The sequence below is a fragment of the Miniopterus schreibersii genome (genome assembly GCF_964146895.1).
Source record: "Miniopterus schreibersii genome assembly, chromosome: 2".
In the NCBI taxonomy this organism is placed as follows: domain Eukaryota; kingdom Metazoa; phylum Chordata; class Mammalia; order Chiroptera; family Miniopteridae; genus Miniopterus; species Miniopterus schreibersii.
The window spans coordinates 12,435,141-12,452,681 of NC_138102.1; the positions used below are offsets into that span (position 1 = coordinate 12,435,141).

General features: G+C 36.9%; 1 protein-coding gene across 1 annotated transcript in view; it reads left to right on the plus strand.

Annotated features, from left to right (window-relative positions):
- Nucleotides 1-17,541, plus strand: part of SGCZ (sarcoglycan zeta) — a gene marked incomplete at its 3' end in the record, with an annotated part of 570,369 nt that overhangs the window by 388,718 nt on the left and 164,110 nt on the right. The window contains exon 2 of the mRNA XM_081124488.1: nucleotides 4,700-4,894. Within this exon, the coding sequence (XP_080980614.1) occupies nucleotides 4,700-4,894 (195 nt within the window). The remainder of the gene's footprint in view (nucleotides 1-4,699; nucleotides 4,895-17,541) is intronic.

A 17,541-nucleotide genomic window follows, 5' to 3' on the forward strand; every position in this document is an offset into this window, starting at 1 on the left:
TCATTGATCGGCTGCCTCCTGCACGCCCCCTACTGGGGATCCAGCCCGCAACCCGGGCATGTGCCCTGACCAGGAATCGAACCCTGATCCCCTGGATCCCAGGTCGACGCTCAACCGCTGGGCCACATGGGCCGGGCCAATTAGGTGACTTTAATTTTTGTTCCTTTTCCTGTACATTCCAACCTATTTTTTCTAAAGTACTATGTGCAGAACACAAGTAAATAAATAAATACGTGTGTATGTAAATGCATAAATATATATATACATAAGTGAAGGATAATATTGGCTACTAATATTGTCAGTTATTCTTAGAACCAGCAATTGACATGTTTTTGTACTTTTGTTTTCATCTAAACTCCCTATTGGTGCTGTTTTTGGATTGTAGCATAACTAGTTTTAAACCAGTTACATGCAATTTACAAAGATCACCAATTTGTAATATGACCAAGGCCTTCTCAAATCAACAGGTCGAAGCCTAAATTAGGTACTGTGGCCTGGAATAAGCTTTCCAAAACTTTGGTGAGAATGCATTTTAAAAAAATAAATGATTTTGTACAATGCAATGAGAAAGCAATTTATACATTCAGAGAATCTGCAAACAAGTCTTTAAAAAAAAAGTTTTTATTAATCTCAGAGAGAGGAAGGGAGAGGGAGAGAGACTAGAAACATAAATGATGAGAGTCATTGATTGGCTGCCTCCTGTATGACCCCACTGGGGATCGAGCCCGAACCTGGGCATGTGCTCTGACTGGGAATCGAACTGTGACCTCCTAGTTCATAGGCTGACACTCAGCTACTGAGCCAAGCCAGCCAGGCATGCAAACGAGTCTTGATACAAGCTTCGGAGAAAGCACTTTGTTCACCTCACAGAGGGGATGTTCGGATGGAGGCACAGCTACCCTTCATAAGCTAATACAAGAAACAATCCCAGCCAGGCTGGCGTGGCTCAGTGGTTGAACATCCACCTAGGACCCACGAAATCACAGGTTCAATTCCCAGTCAGGGCACATGCCCAGGTTTCAGGCTTTAATCCCCAGCAGGGGGGGTGCAGGAGGCAGCCGGCCAATGACTCATCACTGATCTTTCTCTCTCTCTCCTCCTTTCTATCTCTGAAATAAATAAACTTTAAAAAAAAAAAATTAAAAAAATCACAAATAGCAGGAAGGAATAGAAGGAAGGGGTTAACATATACATTCTCCAGAAAGCTCCTCAGCTTACAAGGACAATCAGTTCATGTTTAGTTTCTTGACACTAGCATTGAAAAGAAGATGGTTTGTGTTACGTAAAACAAGAGAGAAAAGTGTCATCAGTCCTTTCCCTTTTTGTTTTGCTCCTCTGATGGAAAGGCCGCTTACACTCATGACCTTGGTGTGTCCAACGAGGCAAGTAAGAGAATGATAGGTGGGGAATTCACCTCTTCTCCTGGCTCCTGTTCTTACGTGCAGCCGCTGCTGAGCCACAACAGGGACGAGTCAAAGGATCAGGGCCCTCTGCGATGACTCTTCATTCAGCTTCTCACATCCTGTCTTCCCGCCACTGGGTGCTGGACTGGTCTGCATTTCCCCTCTTCCTTTAACTTATTACATCTTTTTTATCCCTTTTGAAACCTGAACAACTCAAGAGAGTTGAAGTCTAATTCCTGGCCCAGCGGCTCTGCCTTCAGCCAGGTAGTCAACAACTTAGTAATGCGAAGAGTGAAAGCTTGTTTTGGCTACATGACGTTGCTCTTTCCAAGTTCATCTTTGTTTAGTTCATTGAAAGCAGAACATTCTAGATTAAAACATATTCTTTATGAATCTTCCCTTTTTCTTTATTCCTCAAAAATAAAACAAAAAACAGAACACATTTCTTAAGAGTTCATTTACATGACAGCAAATTTGACTACACTATAAATAAATTAATCTGGCAAAATGTAACTAAGGGTGTTCATGTGGGGACACAATGAATTTCAATAGAATATTTTGAAATTTGTTTGCAAAATTTTTCACCAACTGTGACTCTTTCCACTTAATCCTCAAGGCTGTGGAAGCCGTACTCTACCTCCCTTTTTCTCCTTGAGCTTTTCTGCTGGCTCTTAAAAGCCAATAAACCTTAGACTTTCTGTGATTCTCTGTGTTACCATTTTCCTTTAAACATGTTTTGCTGTTGCTCTTTATTGCTTTAGATGGTGTGGGCCTTCCACTTGCCCAGTTAAACTTTCCAGCTGTGTTCCTGGAAAATTTGTTTTTCCTTAAAGATTTTTCTTTTCGCCTGCTCCACATGTGTAGCGGTGCTTCCAACCCAACGGGCCCCTCATGCTTGTAATCTTAGTGCACGTGGTGCTCATGACTGTCTATGTGGTTCTGTCTCTTAGTGCTGATATACCTGAGCCGACAAAGACCTGCCAGCCTCCTTCAAATTTGCTTTAATAGCTAAGTTTCTCTGTTAATATTACATGAGAGGATCTGAGAATTGAATTCCTTCCGTGTTAGGACCCTAAATCTAGGTCTGTGCCTTAATGAAGGCCAGAAACTGTGATTGAGTTTCATTCCATTAAATACTGAGGAATTACTCCCTAAATAACTGCTTAAATTTAGAGTGCATGAGGTATATAAAATAAGAATGACTGTGGCATCACTGAAAAATCTCTCTTTAAATATCCACATTTTTATAAAACTTTCATTCATCTGAGGATATGTTTCCCTTTTAACGCCCATTCCACTTTCTTTTCTCTGCCACTCTTCCACTTCCTATCTCAAGAGGCAGCGCATTTGACTCACATCACATTTTTCCTCATTGTTGAAATTCAGTGGCTAGGCTCCCTCTTTTCTAGGCTGTAAAACCTGACGACAGCATTTTCATAAACCAACTGGAAAAAAATCCATTCCCAATAGACATTTTTCTTAAACAGCAAACATTAACTCCCATCAAGTTGGAATGTGCCTTTGAGAATTCAGTATCATGATAGGGGAAGTTTATGTCGCATGGTAAGTGGACTTCACCGTATTATTTTCAGTCTCTCTCCACACTAGTAGCTGTTTAGAGACTTGTTTTTTGGGAACAGAAAAAAATGCCTTTCTGCTGTATAAACTTCACACAATATAATTTGGACACTTTAAACATTTTGTTTTTAAAGTTATATTTCAATAATTTAAAATAATCCCGATAGATATACTTTGCACTTAAGTAAAAAACCTTTAGCTAAGGGGTGGATAATAAATTTTAAAACAAGTATTTTTACCATTTAAAATGAAAAGGGCACGTTAGCATCTGCTTTTCTACTCCCATATTGCTCTCATATAAGTCAATGTAGTATTCATTTGAGAGCTGAGAAAAATAGGGCAAGAAAAGCTACGTGAGTTGCCCTAGGAGCACAGAACAGAATGGTGAGGCTGGGCTTGCAACTCGGCACGTAAATCAGGGACTGCATTTAGTACATGGTGCTCCATCCCTTTTCTGAACAAATAACAGACAACTGTAGTGTTGAATCTACCCGATCAACACCTAATGGACAGTGACACCAACGGGGTACTTACCACCTCTTCTAGAGGATGGCTACTCTCAGGAGGTCAAGGGGTTTTGGAGCTGAGATCCAATTTTTATGGTCACAGAGATGTTTGCATGCGCCACGTGCTAGCTCCTGATCAGAAATGAAAGTTTTGCGAATTGTCGAGTTTATTTTCCAGAAGACACATGCTTCCTTTTATATTCTTATTTCCCATAATAGAGAACACAAGGAACCTGTCTATGCAGAAATTAGATGCTCAACTTATATTTTAATATTAAGGAATCAAATTAGTGAGTGAGATAAACAAATACTTTACTCTTTCCTTCCAGTCTTTGTGCTTACATCTCTGCGTTACACCAGTGTTTATGTGAGTAGTATTGTAAAATGGTTAAGTGAGATATTTAAGAAAACAATTATATTGATTATATCACTTGCAATATAAAATTAGCTTCTCTTAATAGCTTTATCATCAGCTTGGTAATTTAGTGGTAAACCTGGACTGTAGATAATAGGCTCTCAATACCTGTAGTATAGGGTAATATAGCATACTGTTTCATTTTTTTAGAGATCATTCTGATAACTCGTTGAAATACAACTAAAATAACCAACAAAGTTCTAAAGAAAGTTTTCAATAAATAGCTATGTCTATATAATTCTAAATAAAAGCATATTTTCTTTCCATAGGTTCTTGCAAATACACTGTTGTTTTATTAAATCATATACACTGAGCTACTTTTATCCTAAGTTTTAGATAAAGGCACATAAATTCCTTGTGATACAGTTGGTCTCTGTCTATCCCAAAGAATAGGTTTTCCTATTCCAACGGTATCTTGAATGTGCATCGAGTTGTTGGGTTTGGACAACTGAAAGTAGAACTGAGAGTCTTCAGAGACTCCTGAGAGAAAGGGCTGCTGTTGGGATTAAGCGAACCTGACTGAGAAAAAGAAAAATGTACCTTAGAAATATAACAATTAGTGAAATAGCTCTAAAAAGCAACACTAATGCTAATGAGTGGAGGGGATTTGTAACATTCAAACCACTTTAAATTAAATAAATGAATAAGGAATTTTAACTACATAGCAATAATTACTTGACTACTCACTACCCATTACTCTTAGGTAGATTGTGCCCTTTGATTAAAAAAGAAACAGCAACACAACATTGGTTTTCATTTTGAATGCCTCCCTCTTACCTTCTCTTTTTGTTTTCCAGATGACACGAGAACAATACATACTAGCCACACAGCAGAACAGCCTGCCGCGGGCGGAGAACGCACAGCTGTACCCCGTGGGGATTTATGGGTGGCGCAAGAGGTGCTTATACTTCTTTGTCCTTCTCCTCTTGGTTACCATGATAGTTAACTTAGCCATGACAATATGGATATTGAAAGTTATGAATTTCACTGTGGTAAGTACCACCATGATTTTATTTCACATCTATTGCTTTTGGTTCACAGACAATACAACTGTTATTTCTTTTTTAATTGAAAGTGACTCATCGTAATCTTTACATGTAGGTGTCTTGAAATTCCAGAGGCTGTCATATATTGTTTTAAGGCTGCATTCGATATGTGTATTCATGAAGCCCATCTGGTATTGCTACCTGCATTTAAGTGTGGGGAATTTAGATAATGAGACACCAGAGCGCATTGATTCACTAGAGATTTAGAAAACTTTTAACCGATACACAAGAACTATTGCTTGCTCTACCTGGGAATCTAAGAAATGAGTCTGATATTTCACAATAAAATTAGATGATATTTCACAATAAAACTAACATCAGATTACAAGTACCTTTGTGATACTTCATATAGAGTATTTGCCTCTCCATATCTGCTTTCTATGTAACATACCTCATGATCAAATACAAACCTTGGGATTTTGCCTGGGCTGCATGAGCTTATGTCTATAATTGTGGTCAGATGGTAATCTAATTTTTTAGTGCACATATGGTAAATAGAAGATAAACCAGAAATTAAATCCAATTTTTATGAAAATAACTTAATAGTAATTTTATAATTCATTGATGAATTTAGAATGTGTACAATAGACTTATAACATGGCTTAACTGGAAAAAATAGCTACTTCAGCAAAGTCTAGCTTAGCTCATTTTATATTTTCTGGTTAACCTTTAAACCTTTGGCTTTTGCTTAGAGACCACAGATATCTTCACATCCAAGCAGGTATCTTTCACTTGCTGACAGTGTTCTTCAGAACTCTGCATCCTCAGGGCAAGTGTAAAGCTGGCATTTGACTTCACTAATCTTCCTATATTGGATATCATTGGGAAAAAAATGAAAAAAGCCCCACCTCTGCTATGTATTGATTTAGCAAGAGTAGTTTCTGACTTCACTTACATCTAACTTTAAGTCAAAAGAAATCTCAAAAGGAAAAATGAGCCAGATCTGTCCATAGCGTGGGCACTGCGGTTGGATGAGAGGGCAGGTGGCTTAACTTTTCAGAGAGAAAAAAAACATGACTGTGCAAATCATGATAAAACAGCATATGCTCAGAGAGAAAAATAAGTTGAAAAAAATGAACACGGGTTCCATTTTGTCCAGTTCAGTGCAAATTTGAAAGGGTATTTATCAAAAAAGAAATGGAAATCAGAGAAAGGATGGGCAGGAATCAGTATGTTCTAGGATTTGAGAAATTACCTTTATCCTTAACATGGATACATGTTCAAGGTCATGTGTCTAGGCCTGTGAGCCTGTGGGTGGCTGAAAGTGGAATTGAGGGCTACTAGGCCAGTTATTGCTTTCTGAGACTCTCTGGTAATACATTGACCGTTCCTTTGTCTCAAGAGTTGGCTCAATCAGTCCTCTCCTTCCCTCTTCCCTCTACACACACTTGGAAATGTTTTGGCACAAATGTCACTAATTCTACCCCTAGATTTTCTGTTCCTCTGAGCTCTGCTCCTACCTTCTCTTGCTGGTGTCTGGGTTTCATTAATGATTTATTTATCACATTAGTAGGGGCAGTGTGTTTACCTCTGCGAATTCTTCTATGCTGTCCTAAGCATCAGTCAAACTTGCAGTTGCTGACAGCAGCTTTCTCAACTTCATTTTCTTAACTAAAAAAAAAAATTAAAAAATTAAAAAGAGATAAAGAGTAGCATTTTCTCCAAGTTTTGAAATTCTGAGCCTTCAATTTCCTGTACCAAAAGGCATCTTTCAAAAGCTCATGAAAGATGTGATCGGTTCTCACGCCAGGGAGACTTGATTCTATCCAGTGACCAGGCCCTGGGAATTTTCAGATTCCAGCATGTAAGCTTCTCAAGCATATTTAAATTAATTAGGAAAATTGACTTAAATGCATAATTACATGGCTGCATGCATCAGCCTCCCAATACCTTGCCCCATGCTGAGGCCACTGCTAGATAAGCCATTCAAGGAAAATAATTGAAACAATCACCTTTGTCCTCAGGATCCACACAGGCCTCAGGGTGTCTGTTGCGTATGGAGTTATCTAATTTGAACCTCAGCTGGCAAAATGGGAAATGTCATCATATTCCTGGGCCTAATGAGAAAGAGTCTATTTCCATAGGAGGCTTGATAGATATATATAAAAATTTGGGTATATCTTACTTATTTTGAAATTAAAATTTTAGTGTTTTATAATCAAAATAGAAGACTAGCCTTCCTTCAGCCATGTAAGCTCTTTGTATGTAGCTAAAAGAAAAAGATGAAATTGTAATTACTGCACCACGATAATCTTTGTAAGGTAACATACAAAGTTTCCCTATCTCAATACAGTAATTTATAATTGTTCGGAGAAATTTCAAATTACTTAAGTAGTTGCAGAATTTGGCAGTCCTGAGTTGTACGCCTCAGATTAAGTTGTATGTACTTGAAAAGTGTAAAATAATTTGTAATCCTCTTACATTAGAGCAGTACCAAAAAAAATCAATTTTATATTTTCCCTGGTACATTACCATTGTATCTGTCTCCAGAGTAAATGCCAAAACCACTTGCCACAATACAGTAAGAAGTCGTAACTGATGTGTAAATTGTTTGGGGATTATTATTGATCTGCACAAAATGTGTATCTCTTTTATTTTAACTGTTGCCACCCAACACATAAAAAATATGTGACTGGGAATATCTTTTATTTGAGGAAACTGGGCATGTTAATGCTATCAAAATATTGGGTTTTTGGCACAGCAAAAGTAGCTGCCAACCTGTTCTATGGTACCTCTTGGAGCCCATCATTACGATCAGCATTATACATGATCTATACGGTTGATGTGATTTTATTCTATTTCTCATTTTGTGGAAAATAAAATCTCTCTGCTATTGAGATATTCAGCTGCAGACAGTCAAGAGAAAGGAAATGAGTTTATACTACAGGGCGAAAGAAGAGATAGATATAAACAATAATTTCCTGACTATGAGAATTGATAAATAAAGGGATAAGTTAAAGAAAGAGATTTTAAAAGCCCATTCTCCCTCAGACAGCATAACCCCATCACCCGTTGTTGCTGTTGCTGTTGCGCGGTTGGTCGGCATATTTCTGTGGTTGAAATTAAAAGGACTAGTCCAGGAGAGCTATCAAAACCCGGTATTCTGTGAGACAATATTCTTTTCTTGGTTCAAGCGCTCCTTCTAAGTAAATATGTTCTATATTTTAAAAGCGAAAATTAATATAATGTTAAAGCATTCTTTTTAATCACAAGAATACCAAGTAAAAGGCATGGCATTTAACTGCAATTTAACTTGATTAGATATGTTAACTAGCCATCAAAAGAAAGAATGGAAACTTAAGTGCCATCTATTTACCAAATAGAAAGAGAAAATTTCTGAGTGTTGTGACTGAGCAGTTGGGACTACCCATGTGGGTAGTAATTAAAACAATCAGTTAATTGAACAAATTGGGAAAAATTCTTAGAGATTTGTATGATCAGTAGAATGAATGTTGGCTGAAAGGCAGTCCCACAAGAAGTAGGGTCAAATATCATAGTCTCTTAGGGATTGTACAGGAACTGGATAATTTTTATTTCAACCTTTCACATATTGCTGGAGGTAACTCTACAATATTTCCTCCATTCGATCAATCAGCATCTGCTTAAATACTCCTTTGGATGATACACGAACAATCTTATTAAATCACTGCACAGTTTTATTCTTGTTAAATATTTTGTTATTTGTTACAATCTCCTTGTATATGACTCTAATCAGGGATCCTAGTTACATTCTTTCAATTTGACATGAATTTATTAATTAGTTTATCAAGTCCACAGTATGCCCTAATACACATATAGATAAATACATACACAAACATTATATATATATTCTGATTTTTAGACATAAAAGAAAAATATAGCAAGGATCTATATTTTTCTTTTATGTCTAAAAATCAGAATATATAAGAGAGATTCTTATGCAATCACTTTGGTTTCTTTACTTGCCACTTGCTTTTCTTCATTTTTAAATATTATCTGTACTACATAATTACAATTCTATGTTTACAATACTGTCAATCCTTTTAAGATATTTTTCTGTTTATAGCTGTTGACCATAGAGTCATTGATATTTTTTATCGTATTCTCTTTCCTTTTCATGTACCTTTCTAAAGTTGAGAGTACATACATTATATTCAGTTTCTGCTTTCTAACTTTTTTAAGCTAAAATTTTAAAAAGTTAATTTGGGGGGAATGTAGAACAAACATTTTCTGAGTCTTAAATCCTGTGTTCTTTCTAATATGTTGGTTAATGAAGTATCACATAGCCCTATCTTATTCTTGTGACTATTTCTTCTTTATAATATTCATCATTAACCCAGTGAAGATTATCCGTAGCCATTTCAATCTACCTAAGGTGTATAAAGTATATTCTCGGTGTGCTATCATTTATTAGTGTGTCTATCCAAAAACTGCTATGGCCACAGCTTTCTCCATTTTACTCTAATTGGACCATTCCTTTGGAATGCACTTTCATCTCTGTGTATCCAGCCAGTTCTCAAAGCTGAGTCTTCATCCCAAATGCATTTTATTTCTTACTCAGATTCTATGGATATACACAGACCTATATGAAGCTTAAATATCAAATAACTATAATTTGTAACTTTTAATTACTTTGTGATCTTGTTTATTGCCTTTCCCCCCTTCCCACAGATAGCATGTAAGCTCCACAAGGCCCAGAGTTTTGATACTTTTCGCATCACTGTATTTAATGGCTCTGTGGCCTATGCAGTGGCCTTTATTAACTTCTAAACTGAAAATACTGTTCTGTGTTCTAACATTAACATTATGTTTAATAATCTCTAGCAGCCCCTGCATTTGAGACCTAACACATTCCAGGGAGACAGGCCCAGTCCTGATTACCCATATCAGTAGTGAAGAGAGCTGCCGTTAATAACACTTTAATTTATTTATTATCCTACGAAAAAATGTATATATACTATATATTTAAGGCATATATAATACCAATAATAATCAATAAAGTGAACACTTGTGCCACCATCACCCAGATGGAAAAATAAACTTTATCAAAATCTCCCAATTCTATTTAGAGAGAACCACAATCCTAAATGTTTTCCATGCTTTTATTTCATTTGTGTATATGTGTGTATAAACCTCAACAGTATACTGTTTTTAGTTCCTCAATATGTTTGTGAGATATATCCCTATTAATGTGTGGCTGAAATTTATTTATTTACTGCTGTAAATTTTATTGAATGAACATACCTTATTTATTTATCAATTCTCTTTTTTATTTGTTTCCAATGTACTGTTGTTGTTGCTTAAATTGCTCTCACAAACAATTCTATGAACTTTCTTGTATATTGATAATTGTAGTTGCACATGTACAAGAGTTTCTCTAGGTTCTAAAGTCTAAAGTGTATGTCCAGAAATATTGACTTTCGATATTAATTATTCCCCAAAGTGACTGAATCAATTTTTACTACTGCCAGCAACCTGTGTGAGTCCCTAATGCTCTCTTTAACTCTTAACAGAGAATTGCCAGCTAAAATAAATGTCTGCCTCTTAAGCCACAAATCTGACAGCCAGCTATCTCATGAAGATCCCCTTATTTATTGGTTTGTTTGTTTAGGTGTCCCTTTATGACAAATTTATTCTTACATCTATTTTTATTCATATGTCATATCTCTGTGATAGGACTTACTATGTTGTGTTAGTTAAATAATTATGGTTCCTCTAAATGTATGCTCTTCCCACCCCCCCAACTTTCCCTTAGTCTCATTAACGTGGAAATTCCTAAAAGATTAGGAGCCAGTCTTATTGTCTTGTTATCTTGATTACTTGTCCAAGCATGTCATAGATGCGGCATTATTTTTAGTTGACTTTATCATTTTAAATGATCTAGATTCACTTTTAGTAGAGGAAGCCTCAAATTTGATGTCTTAAATTTTCTACCTGTTTGTAAAACTGCTTTGGGTTCCAATTGGTTTCCATTTTTATGATGTGGGCATTTGTTTGTAGCTGAAATCTCCCCCTCTGCCATTAATAGAGTGACATTCCTCAAGGCCTTCCGCTGTCTCAGCAAGGTCACCTGCTGCCCCTTCAGGAAGACAAGCATAGAGCTCTCTGCCAGAATCCCAGAGCACTTAGGTCAGGTAGGTTTTCAGTGAGAAAGTATAATCCTTTGATGCTCCAATTTCCAGCTCTGATGGACTCCTCAGTAATAACTACAATACAATCCCAGTGTGTTTTCTCTCTCTCTCTCTCTTTCTCTCACACACACACACACCTTGGATTTTATGTAAAAATATTCCTTTCCTATACCATCCTGCTTCATCTTCCTTGAGCAAGATCAGTTGGTAATCAAGAGGGGCCATAAACTGCCAATTACTTGGAAATAACCACCAAACTTCAACTCCTCTGTGCCATCTCTGTCTCACAGTCCCTCTAGAATAACTATGGGGCCCTTGAGAGTGAGAGAAATAGCTGCGTTCCTGGCTCCCAGCCTCTCTTGGGAGGGCACCTTCTCCTTGGCACTCCAGCCTGCCCACGGCCATCACACAGAACTTCCCCAAATGCCTCCTCGGTTAACAACTGAAACCAGTGAAACATTGAGATTTTCTATAGAAATTTGTTGACCTAACTCAGTCTCTTGTTTGGCATATTTGTGATTTTCTGAATTTACTTTAATAATAAATAAATAAAAGATACACACACAGGACAATCAAAATAAGCCCCCACTAATATTAACCTCATGCCCAGTGACTGGAGAAAGGATGGAAGGGATCCGAAACAGCAGGAACTAGAAAGTGAGAGGGATCTCATTCGAGTAGCCCACAAGGACAAAATAAGGGGTGAGGGTTTTAAAATTGCATTTCTTATAGAATGATTATAAAACATGAACTCAAACTTATACTTTAAGAACATTCTGAGCCTCTTTCTAATAAGCATTCATTCTTCTCAAAAACCCAGAAACATATCCACTGTACTTTGTGCATGCAACAGTTTACAAACATAAAATGAATTCACTTTATGTTCAGAAGTATTATATTACCAGGGGAAATGCTTGGGTCTCCACTGCCTGCCGTTGAGGTGTCTTCCCACACTGTACAAAATAGTTGTCCGTGGAAAGCTTTCCTGAGATGGCTGGTGCGGCCCAAACCACCTTTCGTCAGCCAGCCAGCTTTGGTTCAAAGGACCCACCCTGGCACCGCACCCCTGGGGCCAAGTCCTCCTTTTGATGTTTATTTAGCTCTGTTACCTCCGGCAAGTTATTTAAACTGTGGCTGTTCACTGCTCTGTAGAATGGGTGCAGTGTTATTATTTATTTCATTGGATTGCTGTAGAAATCAAAATTAAAATACTGAAAATTCTTCAGAAGTGTCTGGCGTAGCCTAACAGCCACCTGAAAGTTTGCTATTATTACTCCTGTTCATTTTCTGTTGTTCCAGCTTCACAGTTATTCCAACTTCACAATTGTTCCAAGCGTCGTATGAATTAACGAATCTTCTATTGACGTTGAGCATAAAACAGTCCTAGACACAAAAGGATCTTAATACATTTATTAAGCAATAAATTGTAAATAAATGAGGGTGTTTAGAGGCGTGTTCATCCTAATGACATACTTAAAGATTAAAAGCGTGAGCGTTGGATGCACATTCTGGCTCAGTGACGGCCCCTTAGCAACACGACTTTGTGTGAGTTACTTAACCTCTCTAACTCCAGCCACTTTCTTCATCTGTAAAATGGTCAAAGGCTTTGACCCGTAAAGATATTAGAAGTATTAAGTGACTGAATGCTTGTAAAAGCACTTAAAATTGAGCCTCAGCGTAAGCACTCAGTTGGTGCCAGCTACGCATAATGACAAATATTTCTACTCATTATTAGCTGTTCGTAATTAAAGTTTTCTTATATGACACATTTTATCACAGGAAATGTATTATCTCCTCGGGATGATGAAAGAATCATTAAGATTTCTTTTGAAATTCTAATTTAATGCTGCGATACAGAAGAGTTTACCTACAACTTCTAAGAGGAACAGTTCAGCTGTCAGAATCACCATTCTTTTAATGACCCTAAGCTGTTTGTTTTCAGAACCCGCATTACTTGAAAGTGAACCTACTGGCCTGTCTGAATGAGAGAGCTCATTTGCCAGAAAGTGCTAATCTCTTCTTTGAACCATTTTGAAACATGTAGCACTTAGAATATGACCCATGGTAAAGTGGGATTTCCGTTCTTAAGCCTGAATATTCTGAGATTCTTTAATGTCCAGAGTTTTAAATTATTACTGGATTGAGATACTGTAATCTGAATTATGTTTCTATCAGCCTAAATTATAACCCTTAGGCTATAGCTCTTTAGTTATGAGATTGCAGTTTATGATGCCTGGGATCCCATTTTTATTTAGCATGTAGTTTATATTTGGCAAGATCATGTGCTTGAAATACAAGGCCTTATAGACTTTCACAACACTTCAAAGTAACTATTATATCCCTGTCGCAATTGACAGCACAGAGACGTAGGGAAATTAAATAAACTTAGCTGGGTCACAGTGATGAGCAGCATCAGATGCAAGGGCTGTATGATTTTAAAACTCATGCTTTTCCCGTCACATTTTATTACATTAATATCAGTAAACTTAAATGTAAATTTGTTCAATTTTTTTCATCAATAACTTACTTCCCTGTATTGGTCAGTGCATTTAAACGCCACCATTAAATATCTACCTATGACATCACTAATTTTTACATATACTTTGAATTTGTTGGACAAAAGATACCTCAATCCCCTCAGCTATTATTAGTGTAATGAAGGAATTTTCCCCAACTCTCATAGTCAGTGAGCAATTAGAACAGAACAATGAACACTCTGTAAGTTCCAGGCATGACTACACTTTTGAGTTTGGCAGAGCAGACATTGGGCTTTGATTTCTGGATGGAGCCATGAGACTTATTAATGGCACCTTTATAAAATGGCCAATGATTTTCATAAAGGCTATTTTTCCTATGATTCCCATCTATTTATTGCCCTGGTTAAATTATATTTTACTGAGGAGTAACTAATTGGCCATAATAACAGACCAATCGGAGGATGATCTAGGATCAGAGGTTTTGTCCCCTCTCCTGGGCTGTCGCTTCCACCTTCCCAGTGAACTCCTCAGCGCATGAATCATGCTGCTGCGTCCACACCAAGTGGGACGCTACCTTCTGTGGCCATGGCCACCCTGCAAGAGAGTGCCAGGAGCGGGAGCCTGCCTGCTGGAGAACCATCAGGCCTGCACCACCCCTCAGTGTGGTGTGTGTGGATTTATTACAGAATTTATGAGAGTCAATGATATAGTTAATGTTGCAAGACCACTTCCATTATAACTCTCTGTTTGCACCTCCTCATAATTTTCTGACAAATTGCCCCTCTCAGATGAAATCTTTCATGCTTAGTCTTAGACCAGCAGTACATTTTCTTTCCTTGAGTTTATAAAGAAAAATTTAGTCATTTTTCTCCAGGTTCAAACCAGTACCAAGTGGTGGTTTGTTTTACTGAAATAAATTACAAAAACAGTGGCATAAGATAAATCACAAACGGTATGTAGCGTGTGTAAAATGAAGTACTTTAGAATCCCAGATATTCTGAAGGGTTAATAAAATTGGCCATTGAATAAGTTACAGACTTGTTAGTTCATGTTTATAAATATTTTTATTTATTTTTCAAATAGTTGACATACAGTATTATATTAGTTTCAGGTGCACAGCGCAGTGATTAGAAATGGATCCACCTTATGAAGAGATCACCCCAATTAACCTAGTACCCACCTGACATCATACATAGTTATTACAATATTATTGACTAGGTTCCCTGTGCTGTACTTAACATCCTCGTGGCTGTTCTGTAACAACCAGTTTGGACTTCTTAATCCCTTCACCTTTTCACCCAGCCCCCCAGCCCCCCTCCCATCTGGCAACCACAGAAATGTTCCCTGTATCTATGAGTTTGTTTCAGTTTTGTTTGTTCATTTATTTTGTTTTTAGATTCCACATATAAGTGAAATCATATGGCATTTGTCTCTCTCTGTCTGACTGATTTCACTCAGCACAATACCCTCTGGGCCCATCCATGCGGCAGATGGCAAGATTTCATTCTTTTTATGCTGAGTCACACGTTTAATAGATTGTATACGTTCGGGAGCTAGGAAGGATTAATTCAGTGGCCCCATTTTCCATAGTAAAAATGGAAGTCCGGGAGACAAAATTATTTGCCCGTGTGGGTGACTTACAGGGAGAACATAAAATATTTTGTTAGATCACATTGACCCTAACGAAGGTAATATCTGCATGTGGCCTTATTCTCACGATGATAGCATTTGCTGTGTCTTACATAGTTTGTCTATTTTAGTAGGAAATTGGGGGGGAATTTTAAGCTTTAAATTGATATAATAGTAATTATATCAAGAGAGGTTGTTAATGTTTTGCTATTTTGTAAAAATAAGGTAACCATTTGATTTTTAAAAACATAGTTTAAATGTCATATTTGTTATTTCTAAGTAAAGATATTATTTTAACAAAAATAATCTTATTGGGCAAGAATTTATATGAATTTATTAATTTAAATCATAATATAAACCTTATTATTATTAGTTTTCAAGCATATCTCATTTTTATAGGGGCATGACATTGAATATTTTCTACTTAATTTTGGAATGAAGTGAGGTTATTAATTTAATCTCTGTTAATATTAATGTATATTCTGTTGCTGTATTTTTCTTTTGATTCACTATCACATTTATAGCATATTAATTGCAACAAAACTACAGAATAATGATACTTTAACTTTTTCTGTCATTTGTGCAAATAAAAAGTGGTCTCTTATCTGAGCACAGTTTTAACCTTATAAGAAATTATAGGCATATTTTAACTTTTTATGTTCTAACAGACATTTTAAACATGCACAATGTATTGGTGATCTGTTGCCACAAAAATGTTATACAGACACAAATTCAATAATTTAAAACAATAAACATTCATTTAATTTAGGTACCTATGGGTCGACTGCATTTCCCACATCCAGTGTTGGCAGGCCTTCCTCATGTCAGCTGTCTAGTCATCTTGTAGCTGTCTAGTTTAGGATGCTTCATTCCCATATTTGACAGATATTGGACTGTTGACTGGAGCTACTACACCATGTCTTTCATCCTCAGTACACAAGCCAATTTAAGCGGGTAAGAAGTTACAAGGAAGAGTGTTGATAGATGCAAGACCCCTGGATGCCCAGCATTCAAAACTGGTTGACAATCATTGCTCAAGTCTGAGAGCTCTGTTCACCAAAGAAAGTGACAAGTGCAGTTAAGATTCATAGAATGAAAAGAGTTAGATGTTTATACATTTGATGTTAAGATCCTGAGTTTAGTAGCTTTGAAAAACAGCTAAGTCACTAGTATCAACAGGATATGTCTTTTGTTATGTGGGCATTGCCTGCACACATGCATTTGATTATTAGCATTGATTATAAACTCAGGTATTGAGGCACTAAGCTTTGATGATTACTGCAATAGAAAATTTATGCCGAAAACCAAAACTTTCTGATATTCCTGGTACAGTTGATATTATATTGTGTGTGTGTGTGTGTGTGTTGTGTCAGTCTAGGGGGAAAAAATGTTTGGATGCCTCCCTAGTGATTTCACAAAATAGTATTTGTTATTTCATAAATTTACCTCAGTCTAAGCTATAGTCTTCAAAGTTGTAAACTTAAAAAACTGATTATATTATCACACCTTCAGGGGATCCATTACTCAGTATTAAACTCACATTCCCTATCTTTTGACCCTGATGCTTAAACTTAGAATGCAAACTTATTAACAGAAGAAAAATATAACTGTCTTGGGTACCAGAAGACTCAATGTCTACTTGTATTTCTCCCCCTAGGCAAATATACAAATCAGACTCAAAAAGTTATATAATGAAATAGAATCAGAGCTAGGGGAGTAAAATGAATTCTCTGTTTAAGGTCATCAGGATAAATGTACCTGAAATTTTCACTGACCAAGGCTAATGCTCCCCTCTATGGGTTGGGATTGCCAATTTTACCTTGGGGCTTTTCCATAGCAGGGCAAAGTGGTTTCTGATTGACCCAGTCTTCTGTTACATAGTTAATATGTTCAGTCTGGTAAATGGTAAATCTTGGAGGAGAGACATTTCTGTGGGCAGTACTGCTAAATGTTTAAAATCACCAGCTTTGAGTCGATGCCCTGACTTCATTAGCTGACCTTGACATTTCTAAGATATTTGACATGGTACAAATCCTTTTCAAATCTTAGTTTCCTTTCATGTAAATCGGTGTGATAATAATAAGAGCAGCATTAAGTGGCTAGAGCAAATGAATAAAGGAGCAGGAGTCAGGATTCATTTATCAGAGGACTTCACTGCAATAAAAGAGTTTGGTGTCAGTAAATTGCTAGCCATTGCTTCATCCCAATAAAAGAAAGAAACTCTAATCTGCTGATTCTGGGTTTTTTTTAATATATCTTTATTGATTTCAGAGAGAGGAAGGGAGAGGGAGAGAGAGATAGAAATGTCAATGATGAGACAGTCGTCATTGATCGGCTGCCTCCTGCACGGCCCCAGACTGGGAGACTGAGGATCGAG